At 38.7% G+C, this 17,353-nt stretch overlaps 1 protein-coding gene across 1 annotated transcript in view; it reads left to right on the plus strand.

The window, feature by feature from the left end:
• zgc:100829 (uncharacterized protein LOC445149 homolog) overlaps positions 1 to 17,353 on the plus strand; it is a 40,765-nt gene that overhangs the window by 10,221 nt on the left and 13,191 nt on the right. The window contains exons 3-7 of the mRNA XM_041802235.1: positions 2,472 to 2,616; positions 2,775 to 2,877; positions 4,020 to 4,058; positions 4,158 to 4,199; positions 11,518 to 11,812. Of these exons, the coding sequence (XP_041658169.1) occupies positions 2,472 to 2,616; positions 2,775 to 2,877; positions 4,020 to 4,058; positions 4,158 to 4,199; positions 11,518 to 11,812 (624 nt within the window). The remainder of the gene's footprint in view (positions 1 to 2,471; positions 2,617 to 2,774; positions 2,878 to 4,019; positions 4,059 to 4,157; positions 4,200 to 11,517; positions 11,813 to 17,353) is intronic.

Consider the following 17,353-nt stretch of genomic DNA (forward strand, 5'->3'; position numbering starts at 1 on the left):
CTTATACCTCCTCGTTTTGGTTTTTAGCGTTTTTTTATTTACTCTGTACTTTAAGCTTTTTAAAATAAAATGAAGATCAGATTTTAAAAAGCACTCAAAAAAGTACAATGACCCAAAAAACTACTCCATTACTGTAATTCTATTAAATGTAATTAGTTACTTTTCATCCCTGCATTTTGAAAATGATGACAAAGGACACATACTACATCAGTATTGTAACGTGTAACCTTGAAGTGTGATTCAGGGGTGTCCAAACTACAGCCTGGGGGTCAAATAGGCCCATGGTTCATTTGTCTTTGGCCCACCACAAAGCCTTAATATGGCCCACACTAGAGCATTAAGCTTGTCTGTATTGTACTTCTTAATATCAACACTCAGTGGTGCTGCTGTGTTAATTTTGTAGACAAACTTTCCAGAAGAAATTGCTGACATGTTTTTATTCATGACCAAAACTGAGACTTCAATATGAATAGTCAGTCACAACATAATACCGATATCTCGCCTCATAAAGCTCAAAAAATAAAGACAGGGGGATTAAGGCAGAAAGTATTAGGATCACACTTACTCTGCTCCATCTCAACATCTGATTTAAAAAGGATATTGTGTTTTTCATCTTCAAACACCAACACTCTGTAAAGTTTGTCAGATTGGAGCAGTTTGCTCGTGTTTTGTGTCTAAATGTGGAGATGAGTTGTCAGCTTCTCCCCTTTCTGCTGAACAGAGGATCTTTCTCAGCCTGACCAGAGGCTGATCCAGTGTTTCCTAGCACTTCTCCACAAAATCCTTGATGATTGGCAACATGCTGTGTTATATGCTTTTTTTTTTTTCCAAGCAAGTTCAGTCACTTGGCATTTTAAACTACACTGGATCAGTTTTACTGACTTTATGCAGCAAACTGAGCTGTTGTATAGTGGCTAGGTCATCATTTATGAGTTTGTGGCCCTGAGTGCAAAAAAGTTTGGAAATCCCTGGTGTATATCCAAAAATATATATATGTGTAGGATTCAATTTGAATTTCTTCACTACTAATTACAACAGTAATTTAGATGGGGCCTGCTGATAAATTTTGTGTTTCATTTTCACTAAGTTTGTTCTACAATCAGACTAAATATTGCACACTTTAATGTGCAATAACAACAAGAGAAAATGGATCTTAAGATGGAGACTTAACTAACAGTAAAATGCAACAGCTAATTTGTAATGAAATGTGGGACCACTCTGCTGCTATATGCTTCTGACCATCATGTGTTGTAAAAGTCAAACTACTGGGCATTCACTCATTTTGGTTTTTAGTTTTTTGTTCTCATTCAGCACTTGATGTTTTTTAAAATGAAATGAAGAACAATACTTCCCCAGAAATATTTTCAAGTAAAAGTAAAAGTGGTGATTTAAAAGGAACCCCAAGTTCATCTTGTTGGATAGATATTTGTATCTCTTGTATGTATATTAAACTAAAAAACTCTAGGAGGCCACCATGTTTTGGTCCGTGCTGGCGCTGTGATGTCACAGTTCCGCAGTGCTCCTCGCCGTTTCTATGCAGTAACTGCTGTTTCAGACTGGCAGCCAGTGTTAGGGCCGCATCTCAGAAACGCAGCACATCTCACGCACAAAGAATTCTAAAATTTTAGGTCTCTTCTATTTTCTATTTGCACCACGAGCGGTTATCTGTCCATATAGACAGGAAAATGATAAGTACAGAGCTATATTTACCTTCTTGTAGCAAATATTTATGTCCATATTTTCAGAATGTATTTAAATTCCGTTTCATGATCAACCAGATAAAGGCCACAGGCTAAAATGCGTCTGTTTAATAAAGTTGTTCCCCAAACGTCTAATCTTTATGAAGCTTTCTGTTTCCAAATGGTTCAAGTAAAGGTAAGCAAAGAACGAAAGCACTTCCGGTTCGCGCTTTTCAAAGTAATTGTCCACTTGATCATTTCTTTGGAGACTTCCTTCGTATGTACATAATGCTTTTATTCTGAAAAGCTCTCGGCATGCTTCCACTATGCACTGAAATCAGTCACTTGTAGGGAGTTTTATTGAGGTAAAACTTAGGAATGACAGAGCTTTAACAGCAGGGAGACAAAGCTAACACACTGCAAACTCGCTGTTATAGCAGCAGCAAAACCATCTTAAAAATGGTTACTGCATAGGAACAGCGAGAAGCGCTCATAGGGAGCGCTGCAGAACTGTGACGTCACACTACCAGGGTGGACCAAAACATGGCGGCCTCCTGGTGAGTTTATAAGCTCAAATTTACTCAGAATGCAGATATCTAGGGAGTTTTTTTGGTTCAATATACATCTGAGAGTTAAAAATGTCGATCCAACAAGATGAACTTGTCTGATCATGCAGGGTTCCTTTAAAAAAAGTACAAGAACAAAAAAAGCTACTCAATCACAATAACTTGAGTAAATGTAAATAGCATTGAACTCATTTTCAGTGTGTGTTTCTATGTGTATTTTCTGCAGCCAACAGCAAGAATGTGAGCTGGCTCCTGGGCCGAGACGGAGATGTGGCGGTCATTGTGATCGGAGAGGTGGACGAGCTGAGCTCCAAATTCATCTGCTCAGGACTCGGAGAGAAGAAGACGCCAAGTCTCCAGAACAATACAATGTAATACACTGCTGTTATATACAACAAATTACAGGCTGTGAATTATGGAATAAATATAGCTTAGCTTTCTGTTTTCTGTTTTTGTTGTTGGGTTATATTGATGTTGAAAACGTGCAGTGTTTATACAAAGATTTGACTTCTCTGCTTCTTCTTTGCAGCTGTCAGACGATTTTAAAGAGCAGAAAAACCACAGAGACCACCAGAGCTGAAAGAGAGAACCTTCCTCCTAAAACACAACCTGGGATTGCACTTAACCTGAAGGTGTGTAGCTATTTTGTGCAGCCCTAAAAATCAATCATGTTGTCTGTCACAGACAGTGATCCTCAGTCTGAGAAACTGAGACCATGTAGAGGTAGAGAAGGATACAGATTGCAGTTTCTTTTTTTGTAGGATTTTTTCAAATATTTTCTTTTCTTTCTTTATTTGGAGATGACAGAACAGTGGATAGCAGAGGGAATCAGGGAGATATAGTGGGGAACGACATGCTGGAAATGGGCCACAAATGGCATTTGAACCTGAGCCACCTTCTTGGATAGCTAGCTTCAGTACATGGAGCATGGCGTGACCACTAGGCTATTGGAGCCACAAGATTTCAATTTTCTGTCACTTTTTCTTCCTTGTAGTTTGCCCACAGTCTGCATTTCAATATTAACATAAACAATTTTAGATTCGGAAGCACTGGTCTATCAGACAAACTTCATCTTACTATCTCCTATCTCCCTATCTCTTTAAGCTTTCTTCAGCACTCTTTGTTTTATCTCATTTTCTCGAATCAACATTTCATCCATAAACTAAGACAACTATTTACTTTCACTTTTCCCACCTGCAGTACATTTTTTTGCTAAAATAATCAGGCTCTGGTTTTTACCAGAGCTGGTGAAAATCAATTTTCACCATCTGAGTTACAGCCCTCCTAATTTGAGCCTCAATTTTTAGGGAAAATAATCACTGACTGTGGATCATTTCTAGGGGGCTGTAATTTTGGATGTGTTTTTTGAGTGTGTATGTGCATGTGCTGGTTTTAGATTTTGGGGGGCAGGTGGAAGGGAATGCTGTCTCCTTTTTTCACGCTATCTTTAAGAGAGATTTTCCTTGCGTTGTCATGGAAACCTTGCACACACTGAGCCAGAGCGAGCCGGGCTGGACGGTCTCATCTGGCCTGACCACGATGCTTCTCTGAGCTAAAGCTGCACGCTGCTCACTCAGTGGAAATTAGAGCATCACTAATTTTCCTTTAGTCACATTATCAGCCATACTATATGTTTAAATACTTCCAATGATATTTCTTAGGTATCTTTGTTAAAATATTTATAAATCATTATACTATTGCTGTGCTAAACTAAGCAGGATGACGTGTCCCCTTTTAGTTTTGTCTAACATGGCTCTGTCTTCTCTGTGAACAGGCCAAATGTGAGGAGACGAGCACTTTACACCCTCTGCCGGTGAGTCTGAGTCACTGCCTGCTTTAATTATTGAGCTTTCTGCTCTCGGGTTGCATCATGGCTTGTAACACTTGTGTAATGTCTTTGTTAAACCCACAGATGTCAGTGAGTGAGCATTCATCATCTCCAGCAGCAGAAAAGGTATTTATACATTCAAGTTAATTGTAGAATTTTGTTCATTATTGTTGTAATTTTAATTTTTTAGTTGTTAAACACTTGAAAGAACAGAATTCCAAATCTTCTAGAAAGACAGTGAGACTAACGACTAACTCTTATCTTCAATGATGGATACCCCAGACAAACAGAAAGGCATTCATTGTGGTAATGCACCTTTGAAAAAACGCCAACATTTTTTTTTTACAAGTTTATAGACATTTTTCATTATTACTTGTCATTATCATTCATTTAATAGTTCAATTTTACAGCCCACAGCAAAACCATGAGCGCTGAAATCTCAGTGTTCAACATTTTAGAGCTGTCAAGTGTAACTCCAACACTATTCTGAGTTAAATGGTTTTCAGCGTTGGGGTTATTTGATAGTGTTAATCATCAATGTTAGTCCAATTTCATAAAAGTCAATTGATCTTAACTCTGCCAACTGCCTTTTCAAATCAGTAGGCAGAGGTTCCATCATGCCCTTGGGCAGACTCTTTATATTGTGTCTAAGATGTTTAACCTTGCTCTTGTTTCTGGTGGATTATTGTTGTTTTTGATGTTAGACCCTCCTGCATCTTGAGTGAAGTTATCCACTGAGTCAGTCACTTCCCACCTGTGGCAAAGTTCAGTCTACAGTAAAGGATAATGTACTGATTTTCAGACACCTGACAATACTTAAAGTTGCAAGTAACTGAAAAAAATTAGACGTTGTTGAAAGTACACTGCTATGTATAAAGAAAACAACCCCGTGAGAGTTAAAAATTAACACTACATGGCACTCAGATGGCCTTGCGGACTGGGGCGCAACCCAAGTACGCGGGTGGCCAGGGTTCAAACCCGGCCTGTGGCCCTTTGCCGCATGTCTCTCCCCGCTCTCTTCCCATTTCCGACTCTGTCAAATAAAGGCACTAAAAAGCCCAAAAATCAATCTTAAAAACCCCCAAAAAAATTAACACCACAAGAGAACTAAAATACTAAATTTAACTCGGAACCCAGTAGAATTACATAAACCTAGAAAAAGTGTTACATTTAAAACTATGGGATTTAAATTGACACAAATGATTTTGCTGTGTAACATAATACCTGTCATAAACAGACTGTAGATTATTTGTTTTTGGAAAAATAACACTGCAGTATAATTTGCTCCTACTTTCATCAATTTTACTCCTATTTTTGCTCTAAAATAACTTAACTATTTGCTTTTTTTATTATGAATAAAATATTTTTATGTTATAAATAGAAAGAAATGAAGCTTCACTTTACCAAAGCTGTACCTGGGAAAAGCATTGCAAGCTAAGCAAAATCAACCTGACTAGAGAGACTAGACACATCAAAGCGTACTTCATTTATTGTTTTTATTATTTTATTTTATTTCTTTTGCTATTGTTGCTGTTTTCATGTCAAACCAATTTGTTTTATTTTTTATTTTTCTGTCTGCTAACTAAGGTTACATTTTCTATTAGTTTTTATTCATATTTCATTTTCACTTCTTGTTTTCAGTTTCTGTTTGGTTTAAATATTTTTTCTGCTGTTTTGTTAGTTTAGCTTTTATTTTGGAAAAATACTTAAATTTATTGGTTGTTTTTATTAGTTTTAGAGTTAGTTTTAGTTTTTTCAGTAATATTAGATACCTTTCCAGGGCATGAACCCGGAAAAAGTAATAACAACATAGTAGGGATGCACAATCAATATCATTATCAGTGTTTACATGTAGGTCATACCTAAAACTTCAGTCCTCAAACACACAATTTAAAGCTTGAGGATGCACAAATGAACAAATTTCAGTCTTTAAAGCACATGTTAAAATGTAAGGAATGATGATGAATATAGAAAGACTTTAGCTGTCATAGGCCTGTTGGTCAGGCATAAAACTCCACTAACTTATTTGTTTATAAGGCCAATATCTGCAGCCCAAATAGGCTGATTCTTATAGCCAAAATACTTGTGTAAATATCAGCAGAAATGTTCATATCTGCCAATACTGATATCACACTGATAATATCACACATCCCTACGATTTAAAAAATACACTCAAATAGGCTGCTCTTCACTCCTTATTTTATGTATTTAAATTTGATGTTTGAATACAAATCAAGACCTAGAATTACCACTGTGTAAAGTCTTCAATCAGATCAGGCCTTTTTCACACGCTCCAGGCTTGGGCATTTATATCAGTCAGTATACTGCTATTGAAAACTAGACTATGGAGATTTTGTCTTATTTAATCTTAATTAAGTTAGGTTTGCAAGCACAGAATACAGTTTTAGTTACTTTTTGTCTCATCTTTTTTTGTTTCAGTTAACAAACATGATTTTTATATTTCAGTTTCATTTATTTTTCTAGTTTTAATTAACTATAAAAACCTTTAGCTAGCTTAGCATGTTAAGCAAATTTGACTGACCACACCATGCTGAAATTTTTTGATGATAGCTAAGATTAAGTTTCAGACAAATTCTGCTCCATAACAGCCTGATAGAGGTAATGTCTCCTTATGGTCACCCCAGTCTTTGATTAGCATTAGGGGTCCACTGATATTGTTTTTTTTTCAGGGCCCGCACCGATCATTATTAGTATGTCAATGAGGCTGATAACAGATATTTGGAACTAATATGCATTTATTATGACATATAGTGCACTTTATGAAGCAAAAGTAAAATTGCATGATCAAAAAAGGAGAATTAACTTTTTTGCAATATATCTATCAGCATGAGAAACCGCACAGAGCATAACAGTAGCAGCAAGAAAACAGGAAGTGATGCAATACGCTTACTGTGTCAGTGGCACCCAGGCTTAAGTGTTGATTGGCTAGTACTTATGTGACATCTTGCCAATCAGATTGAGTTGTATAAAGGACATTTGGTGAGACTGTGGCGAGTGAAAATTATAGCGGAAGACGCCCTGCCGTGGAGCAAAAGTAGCATACTTTTTGGTCAATTAGTAATAAAATGCCGATACTGATAATCAGGCAAACTCCAAATATCAGTCTAAATAATCTAAATAGGTCCAAAAAGTAGCTTAACTTGTGCAAGACAAGCCTCTAAGATGCAGCTGCCACTGCAAAAATGTATAGATTTATGTGCAGTAAAATCAGTGCAGAATGACTGCCTGTGGTCCTTCAAGTTAAAAGTGATCTATTATCTTTGCCTTTTGTGCATTTAATAAAAATGACATTTTGGATTAAAATACGGACACTTTTAGGAAAATATAGTGACCAGCAGCATTACAACTTTTATTTCAGCAAAGTTACACAGAATCCAAATGTGAAATAAGTCTAAATGACTGCTACGTTTTTTCTAGTGTTAATAGTTTTAAGGTTTTGTTTGAACAGTTGACAAGCATGCAGTAGTTTATATTTCAGAGTCATCTGCACTTAACCAGACACGTTAAGGCCTTTTATGTCTCAGAAAGTTTGGAATAAGTAGAATCAGTCTGAGCTTTTTTAGATGTGGCTTTTAAAGTGCCTACGTGTTGTTTCATGGCAGTCCTTCCCTAAGTGAGTAACAGGAAATAGTGGTTAGGCCAGCTGTCCCCTCACTCCAAACCTCTCTGCAGATCATCTTTCCCCCAGCATTCTCTGGGCTCCCTCACGTCTGAGCCGCCGCACCCCTCGCAGCTCTCTCTCCGGGGAACAGCTGAACTCGACCGTCCCCCTCCCGCTGGCTCCATCATTGCTCCAGCCTTGAGTTTTCTGGGGAGTGTGCTCTTCTCCTTCCTTTCTCTTGTTTACGTGCACACAAATGAGCGTTCCCGTTAGTGTGCAGGTGACACACACACACCGCCAGAGCAGCTGAATCACAGAGGCAAGGCAGGATTTCTGGACTGCCCCAGAACAGATGGTTGATGAACTTGATCAGGGAATTAAAACGCCAGAGATAGAGAATGCGTCAGTCGCAGATGGATGGGATTGTGGGATAGTCTCCTGAGGTTTGGGCGCGTGAGCTCGCCTCTGTTCTCTGTTTTTCATTCCTCTTTGCCACAGAAGGAACACGTCTCTCCCTCACTTCTTATATCTATACCAGACTCACTATACAGCAGGCCCCAACTCAGCTTCTGACAGGCACAGTGGACGTAATAAAAAACATTCAAACCTTAGGAGCCGGCATGCATCAAATCTTAACTTCCTGATATCTAAACTACTGAATTAGCCATCCCTGAAAAATGACTGATGACACTTTGATTCCTTTCACTAAAATTACCAACACACTGATGTTGATAGTGTTGCCAAATAATAATGTTCGGAAACAAATAGATTTTATGTGAAAATAATACATTTTATTATTTGATCTCTGACATGTTAGATATCTTGCTTACTCACAGAAGCACGATTACCCATTCTAGCTATGACTGGATGGGATCAGTGCCAGTAAAACAGGTAACTGCCGCATTAGTTCCCAACTTGGGGTCCTGGCCTCCTTTAGGGGGCACCAAAGATCAAGGGGCTAGGCGCCAGGCTTTGCCTATTCTGAGATTGTTAAAACTAGTTCACAAAAATCATGAAAACACACTGACTGGAGAGTTTATACAAAGTTGTTCTAGTAATATTATGTTTGTTGGCTTCTTCTGCTTTGATTTTACCAATGAAAACAACAAAGACTGATATTTACTTTTGACACAAATGTGGTACTTTTATCATGTGGGCCTTGAAGTGCTCTGCTGTTCTTAGATGCATTTCAAGGGCTATGATCGAGGTCGTAATACTTTTTTGATTTTTCATAATTTTTCCTTTTTTAGTTTTTTTATTTTTTACCCTTTTAATGGCTTTATAAATCAACCATGGTCAATATAATTTGGCTTTGTTGACAAAAAAATAAAAAAACAACTCTTAAAAATGTGAAAGTGAAAACAAATTTCTACAAAGTAATGTCAAATAAACACAAATATGTGAAGTAAAATAATGACTGCATAAATATCAGGATCAACTGGCTGTATGGAATGTGTCTCAAGTGATTATAGTTTAAAGACAGCTGTGTCTGGAAGGTCCAGGCACGGGTTAGTCAGTATTCCTGGCTACCATTACACCATGAAGACAAAAGAATACTCCAAGCAACTCAGGGAACATGTCTTTGAAAAATAAAAGTCAGGGCATGGATACAAAAACATTTCTGAGGCACTGAATATCCCCAAGTTCAGTTAGCTCCATCATCAAGACATGGCAGGAATACAGAACATGTGTAAATCTGCCTAGATCAGGCCGACCTCATGAACTGAGAGACGTGTAAGAAGGAGACTAGTGAGAGAGGCCACCAAGACACGTATGACTACTCTGAAGGAGTTACAAACTTCAGCAGCTGAGATGGGAGAGACTCTGCAAACAACAACTGTTGCCGGAGAGAATGGCAAAGAGAAAGCCACTGTTGAAGAAAACTCATTAAATCTCAACTAGAGTTCAACAAAAGGCATGTGTGAGACTTCATGGTCATGTGGGAGAAAGTTCTTTGGTCTGATGAGACTCTAAATTGTGCCTTTTGGCTGTCAAATAAGATGCTATGTTTGGCAGACACCAAGCACACTATCCCCACTGTGAAGCACGGTGGTGGCAGCATCATGCTGTGGAGATGCTTCTTCGCAGTCCAAGTGTCTAATTCTTGGGGGATGGGGGCAAGCCAGAGGCACATATTTTTGTTAGAAAAGCCTGCAAAGGCGTATTTTGCATAATGTGTGGCCTTTAAAGCGAGTGTGTTGATGGTATTGGAATTAAAAGGAGCATATCATACTGATAATAGTATCAAAGGTTGTTACAGTACTGGTATAGATGTAGAAAGGCAGTATGATACTGTTATTTATAACCATGGCAGTATAATACTGAAACTGGTGTGAGTACAACAGGTTGTATTCAGATGACATCACATCAGAGTGAAAAACACCAGATGGGGGGCAGGAAGTGATTTCTGCATAGAGAAATAACTATCAAAATGCTTATGTGTTTATAGTCGTGCTAACTGTTTAAAGTCTAGATAGCTGAGTCAGACAATGTTTAAATAAGGTTTGTTTCCACCAAGCGGTCCAGTTTGGTTCAGTAAGCCCTGATCTTGCTTGCTGATGTCCGTCCTGACTCGCTTGTTGTGACGGGATATCTGTCATTTTTAGAGATCTGGATCACTTCGCTCAGCTCAGTAATGATAACCTGTCTTTTGACTCAGAAACTTTTTTTTATTCTGAACCAATCCAGCTTTTTACATATGTATCAAAAAATTTCAAAAATGGGAAAAAAAGGAAAGTTGCTGTCTTACTGGACCCAGCTCCATTCACTCAAGAGCCAGCTTGAACAACCGTCTTGTCTGCACATGACACATCATTACTCGGTCGCTTACCTCACTATGCATATTTGCTAAAAGTATATCATTGTGTCTATTGAAACCATGTTTATGACAAAACAAGGGAGAAAAGCGGTTAAAGGGGAGCGGTTAGCCTCTCAGCTCAGTACAAGACTCTTGAAGACTTTTTGCTCACTTCATCTGTGTAGACTTGCAGATGGACGAGTAAATCATTTATGATATGATTCCTCACCACTTTACTTCACTTCCTGCCATCCATCTGACATTCCTGCATCATCAGAATCACATGACTGCAAACAACCTATACTGGTATTGATGTAAGGGCAGTATGATACTGATATTAAATCAAATCCTATTGATATTTGTATATGTGTGTTGATATTATATCAAAGTGCAGCAAGATGCTGTTTTTGATATAAAGGGCAAAATTACATATTGGTACTAAATGGCAGTGTGGCACTGATATTGTTAACAAAGTGGTTTGTTTTACAGGTATAGGTGGGGGTATAATAATGATATCCTAATTAGATGAACTCTACCTGGGAGTTGTACAGAAAAATCAATCTGAACCTTGTCAGTGATTGCCTGGTAATCTTCCTGGTGATTGTCTTGTTTGTAGATGGGTTAATTTGTGTCTGGAAACAGGGAGAGGCTGGTTTGGTGCTGCAGATGCAGCATTTGGTGATGTAGCGCTGCTGCAGGTTTCCTCCAGTTGATTTAAAGAGGGAAGGAGTCAGCCTGAGAGAGGAGAGAGAGATTGTTGATTAAGAAGGCGTTAGATCAGGGAGGAAGATTAGCAAGGCAGCTTGATTTCTAAGTCACCTTATAATTTTCCTTCCACACATCCTTAAACTCTTAATCAGTGGTCATAGCATTGTGTGTTTCATTACTGAAACGCTAGAGTACTGTAATTTGCTGAATCATTTATCCAGTGATTTAATCAAACATGACAGTAATTCCACTGTATGTGAATCAGCTGTCAACACTCATCGCACTCTTCTGTCCTCTTTTTGTCGCTCTTTCTTCAGCTGAAGTCAGACAGTGCAGTTGTGGAGAAGTCAGTTCCCCAGCCTACCACCACCACCATCTGCTCAGGGCCTCCCATGAGAACGAGCCCTGTCAGTGTGAGACCGGCCTCTGCAAATGCAACGCCGGGTTCTGTCAACACGGGACCCGGCCTCGTGAGTCTGAGGCTGGCCTCGGCTGTGGCGTCCCCTTCACCAAGCAGCACCGTCAAAAAAGAGTCTGAAGCGACAGCACCAGCAAAACTCCTGCAGCGCTCGCAGGGGCAAAAGAAAACCCAGGAAACACAGGCTGGGAAAGGTGAGTGGGCAAAACATCACAGAGCACATGACATGACAGATGAAAAAATGAATACATGAAAAAATCTATTATCCTTAATCACTTTTATCAATTAAATAAATGGCATTTCAGCAAAACAGCGTTTTTGATTATCTCAATATACAAAAGTGTTTCTGTCATTTTTGTACAAATTAGTAAGTAGGAGTTTGTCTGCAATCTTTGATATTATACAAATGGACATATTACCCAGAATTGGGTGTCTAGGATTTCTTTTTAAAAAGTTCTAAATATGTTTTATTTTTACTACTATCGTATCAGTTTATCATTCTGTTGTTGTGGCAACCACTTTTTTCTTTACCTAAAAGACATGCAGAAATATTTTGTGCATTGCTGTTCAGTTGGCCCCACTTTTGCAGCTATTACAACTTCCACTCTTCTTGAAAAGCTCGCTACAAGATTTTGGAGTGTTTCTGTGGGAATTTGTGCCTGTTCATTCTGTAGAGCATTTGTGAGGTCAGGCACTGATGTTGGACAAGAAGCCCTAGTTACTAATCTCTGTTCCAGTTCATTCCAAAGGTGCTCGATGGGGTTGAGGTCAGGGTTCTGTGCGGGCCAGTCAGGTTCCTCCACACAAAACTCATCAAACCATGTCTTTATAGTCCTTGCTTTGTGTACTGTAGCACAGTCATGTCGGACTAGAAAAGGACCTTCACCAAACTGTTGCCAAAGAGTTGTAAGCATAGCATTGTCCAGAATGCATTTTTATGCTTAAGAATTAAGATTTTCGGGGAGCAGGTGGCCTAGTGGTTAAAGGCACGCCCCATGTACACGGGCGGCCCGGGGTTCGAATCTGGCCTGAGGCCCTTTACCGCATGTCTCTCCCCCCACTCTTGACCCTATTTCTGACTCTATCCACTGGCCTCCTCTATCTAATAAAGGCCCAAAAAATCCTTTAAAAAAAAAAAAAAAAAAAGAGAAAAAAGATTTTTCTCCTCTAGAGATAAGGGGTCTAGCCCAAACTCTGAAAAACAGCCCCATTACCATTATTTCTCCTCCACTAAAGTTCACAGTTGACACAATGCAGTCAGGCAGGTAACTGGCATCCACCAAACCCAGTCAGTGTACATTACACCACTCCATCTGAAGCTTGGCATTGGACTTGGTGATGTGAGGCTTGCATGCAGCTGCTCAGCCATAACAACCCATTCTGTGAAGCTCACAGTGCACAGTTTTGTGCTTACATTAATGCCAGAGGAAGTTCAGAACTCTTCAGTTTTGGAATTAGCAGATGGTTGGCGACTTTTATGCACTATGCACCTTAACAGTCATTGACCCTGCTCTGTGATTTTACTTGGTCTACCACTTTGTGGCTGAGTTGCTGTTGTTCCTAAACAACTCCACTTTCTAAAAAAGTGGCATCCATCACAGAGCCACGCTTGAAGTCACTGAGCTCTTTAAGACAACCTATGGTATGTTGTATAACAATGCTTACGAATGGAGACTGCATGGCTAGGTGCTGGATTTTATACACCTGTGGTAATTGGTCTGATTGAAACATCTGAATTCAATAATCAACAGGTGTGGTCAAATAGTTTTGTCCATAGTGTATGTTTTTAGTCGTTTCAGCCAACCTAAGCTGAATGTTTCTGTTATTGCAATAAACAAAAGTAAAGGTTATATTTTTATTAGTGACGAGTGAAGGAAGTAATCTCTTATGTCAATAGACTAATAATTACAATGAGAAAACAATATCATTATATTGTTTTGACCCCTGTAAGCCATAGGCCCTTAGATTTTTCCTAACTTTTCTTCCCCATACAGCACCATTGTTAGGGAATGACATGCAGGAAAGGAGCCACAAGCTGAACTTAAACCCAGGCAAACTGCTTACAAGGGGCTTGACTCAGCCTCTCAGCCATCTGTATCCTTTATATGTAGGATGTTGGGCAAGAAGGCAGGTGCTCTTGCACTCATTTAGCTCCTCCCTCTGCACATGCATGCTTATGCAATATGTGTGTGCTGCCACACATGTAAAAAGTCAACCCTTTATTTTGCTGACTTATACTGGTAAAAAGTGCCTCTAACTGAAAAGATGGATCTTAATGTTTAGCTGAGCCAAAAATCTGGTTGGTTAAAAAAAATCACAATTCTCTTAACTACTGTTTTATGTTTTCTTTAACAAGGTGCAAATTTTAGATACACTGGACACATATGTTGTTTAAAATTCAGTCCAAAGTTCTGCAACTAGATTAAATGCAGATGCAAAAAGTCACTACAACAGGAAAAAAAAAAAAAACAGAGCGCTTTGGAGAGCTGCAGGGCCAGTCAGAACAAAGTTCATACCCAGTAGTTTTCTCAGTCCTGTAGCAAGAAAAAACAATTTATTTCTCCAAACCTAGCGTACCTCAGCCAACAATGCCTCAGCCCACTGGAATCTTTATGGAGTGACAGAGCAGAAAGAGGCCAGCGTGGAGGGGTACAAAAATTATGTGAATGAAGTTGGTGGCATGGTAGCTCCTCTGCCTCACACACTTGGGATGAGATTTGACTGTAATTGAAAACTTGCATGACCTAATGAATGAGTAGTAATTATGTAAAAAACAAATGTGGCACACATGGACTTGCTAGTAGCCCATTATCCTCTGCGGTGAGCTGCTAATCCACACTACAGATCATGCTACAGCATCTCAATTTGATTTACGTCCAGACTTTGACTTCACCAGTCCAAAACCTTCATTTTGTCTTTTTAAGCCATTCAGAGGTGGACTTGCTGGTGTGTTTTGGATCATTGTCCTGCTGCATAACCCAAGTTTTAACTTGAGATCCTGAACTGATGGACATTCTCCTTCAGGATTTTCTGGTAGAGAGCACAATTCATGGTTCCATTAATTACAGCAAGTCATCCTAAAGCAGCAAAGCAGCCCCAGACCATGACTCTACCACCACCGTGTTTAACTGTTGGTATGATCTTCTTTTTATTAAATGCTATTAGTTTTACTCTTGATGTAATGGAGCACACGCCTTCCAAAAAGATCAACTTTTATCTCGTCAGTCCACAAATGTTGACAAATGTTAGACGAGCCTTTGTGTTCTTCTTGGTCAGCAGTGGTTTTGGCCTTGGAACTCTCCGATGAACCCCATTTTTGCCCAGTGTCTTTCTTATTGCTGAATCATGAACGCTGACCCTAACTGAGTCCAGTGAGGCCCGCAGGCCTTTAGATGTTGTTCTGGGTTCTTTTGTGACCTCCTGGATGAGTCATCGATGCACTCTTAGTAAGTAAGGTTGGCCACTCCTTGGAAGGTTCACCACTGTTTCAAGTTTTCCCCCTTTGTTGATAATGGCTCTCACCATAGTTAACCTTAGAAATGGCTTTGTACCCCTTTCCAGTCTGATAGACATCAGTGACTTTGTTTCTCATCTGTTCTTGAATTTCTTTCGATGGCTGCATGATGTGATGCTTTTTGAGATCTTTTAGCCTGCTTCACTTTGTCGGACGGATTCTATTTAAGGGATTTCTTCATTCGACAGGTCTGACAGTAATCAGGCCTGGGTGTGGCTCATGAAATTGAACTCAGCTTTCAGAATAAAAGTGGAGTAAATTTTGGGAAGGCATTGACTTTTTTGACATGGGGCTGTAGGTTTGGGTGACTTGAAAAACTGAAAAACTGCAGAGTTGTATGTACTCAGGTTATCTTTGTCTAATATTAAAATGTGTTTGATGATCTGAAATATTTTAGTGTGAGAAATATGCAAAAAATAAGAAATCAGGAAGGGGCAAATACTTTTTCACAACACTGTACATTAGCAGCATTTGACAGCGCTCATATTTTATCAGCTTTGACAAACCCATCTTAAGCCTCTCTTTTATTGTCTTTGCTTTTCTGCACCTCTTTCGAAATTTTTTTTAAATAGTAGGAACACTTTCAGGTTCTTGTTTAAGATATCTTGGGCTTTAACAAAGATATTATTGAGTCTTGTCACAATATATTGTGCAGATATCATCCTGTTTGACTCTTATTGATTACCAAGTACCATTTCTAGGCTTTCTGTCTGAACACAGCACCCTATTTCATGAATTGACCCAATACTCATTCACTTTACAGTGACCCAGTTATGCAGAAGAATGGGGAGTGCAAGGGTGAAGTTAGCACCATCCAGTGGAAAACAATGACACTGTAGGAATGAAACATGCAGTTGTAAAGAAAAGCTGGTCTCCATAGGGTCCCTCTGCTGGAATTACATTCATCCTACAGCACATTTCCTCCTCTTACACTCAGCAACAGTTTGTGGAAGTCAGAAAGTACTGCACAACTTTTTTTTTCAGAGTTGAATTAAAAGAGGAAACTTTGGTACAATGCTTTTTCATCAGTTTTGAACATTTTTTGGAGAGCTGAAAGGCTTCTCTCCGTTTGAGAGTCAAAACTGTTTCTCTTTGTGGCTCATAAAAAATAAAAGCAACAGTGATTAAGAGGGTGGCAGGGTCAATGCCATCCTTAACTTCTGTAGTGTGAAATAATTGCAGAATTCTATTTATTGTCAGCTCAACAATAAAATCCGCCAATGTGGATCATTTCTTTCAGGAAATCACACACTACAGTCTCAGACAGAAAGTTCCTCAAGGTTGAGTTCTCGTTTTCTTCTCCCTGCATGTTTTCTAGCACTTTTTTGACAACAGCTGAATGGGAAGAAAAGATCTGTTTTTCCCACTCTTGCTTTTAATTGATTTTTTTCTCACAAAGTTCCATGCAGTATATCATAGTGTTTTCTTTTAAGCCAGGGCAAATCACTCCTAAAGCCAAACACAGAAGGCTAACACTTTTTTCAGTAATGTCATCACACTGCAAAATATTTGAGATAGTGCAAAGATGTCGAATTAAATTGAGGAGAATATTTGATATCATAACCAAAGACTGCTGCAATGGTTTTTATAATGGTAATACATTATGACAGACAGACAGATGGATAGATGCTGTATTAGATACTGCAATTCAAGGTATGGAGTAGCAGCTAACAAACATGACATGAGACATCTCTTACATTTGACATCCCCCCATATTAATCAAAACAAATTTACACAAACTTAAAATGTATACAATAACCAAAAGTTAATATAGAATTTAAAACAGAAAAATTCAACACCTTTGCAGCCTTTATACAATTAACAACAAAAATGCATTTTAGCCTCTACAAGAACAAAAACTGCACAAAAAAGTTACAGCTGAATATGTACATGCTCTTGTTAGTATGTTTTTACTTGTATATAGAAGTCTGGGTTCATTGATAGTAATGTTTCAAGATGTGCAAAGGGTGCGAGAATGCTGACTAGAATTGATCAGAAGTATAAATGTGAGGGTGTGGGCAGATTTACATGAGGTATGATAAGCTAGGATACTTGATTAGTTAAAGTGTGCATATGAGAGGAGGCATTTTACCACCGAAAGCTCTTTAAAATAATTTAAGTTACAGGGAATATATTTATTAATTACAGCATTTGAGTACAGTAAATACATTAAATTAGTATGTGGTACCATAAATGGATCATTTAGTGCAGATATGCATAT

The sequence above is a fragment of the Cheilinus undulatus genome, linkage group 12 (assembly GCF_018320785.1).
Source record: "Cheilinus undulatus linkage group 12, ASM1832078v1, whole genome shotgun sequence".
Taxonomy (NCBI): Eukaryota; Metazoa; Chordata; class Actinopteri; order Labriformes; family Labridae; genus Cheilinus; species Cheilinus undulatus.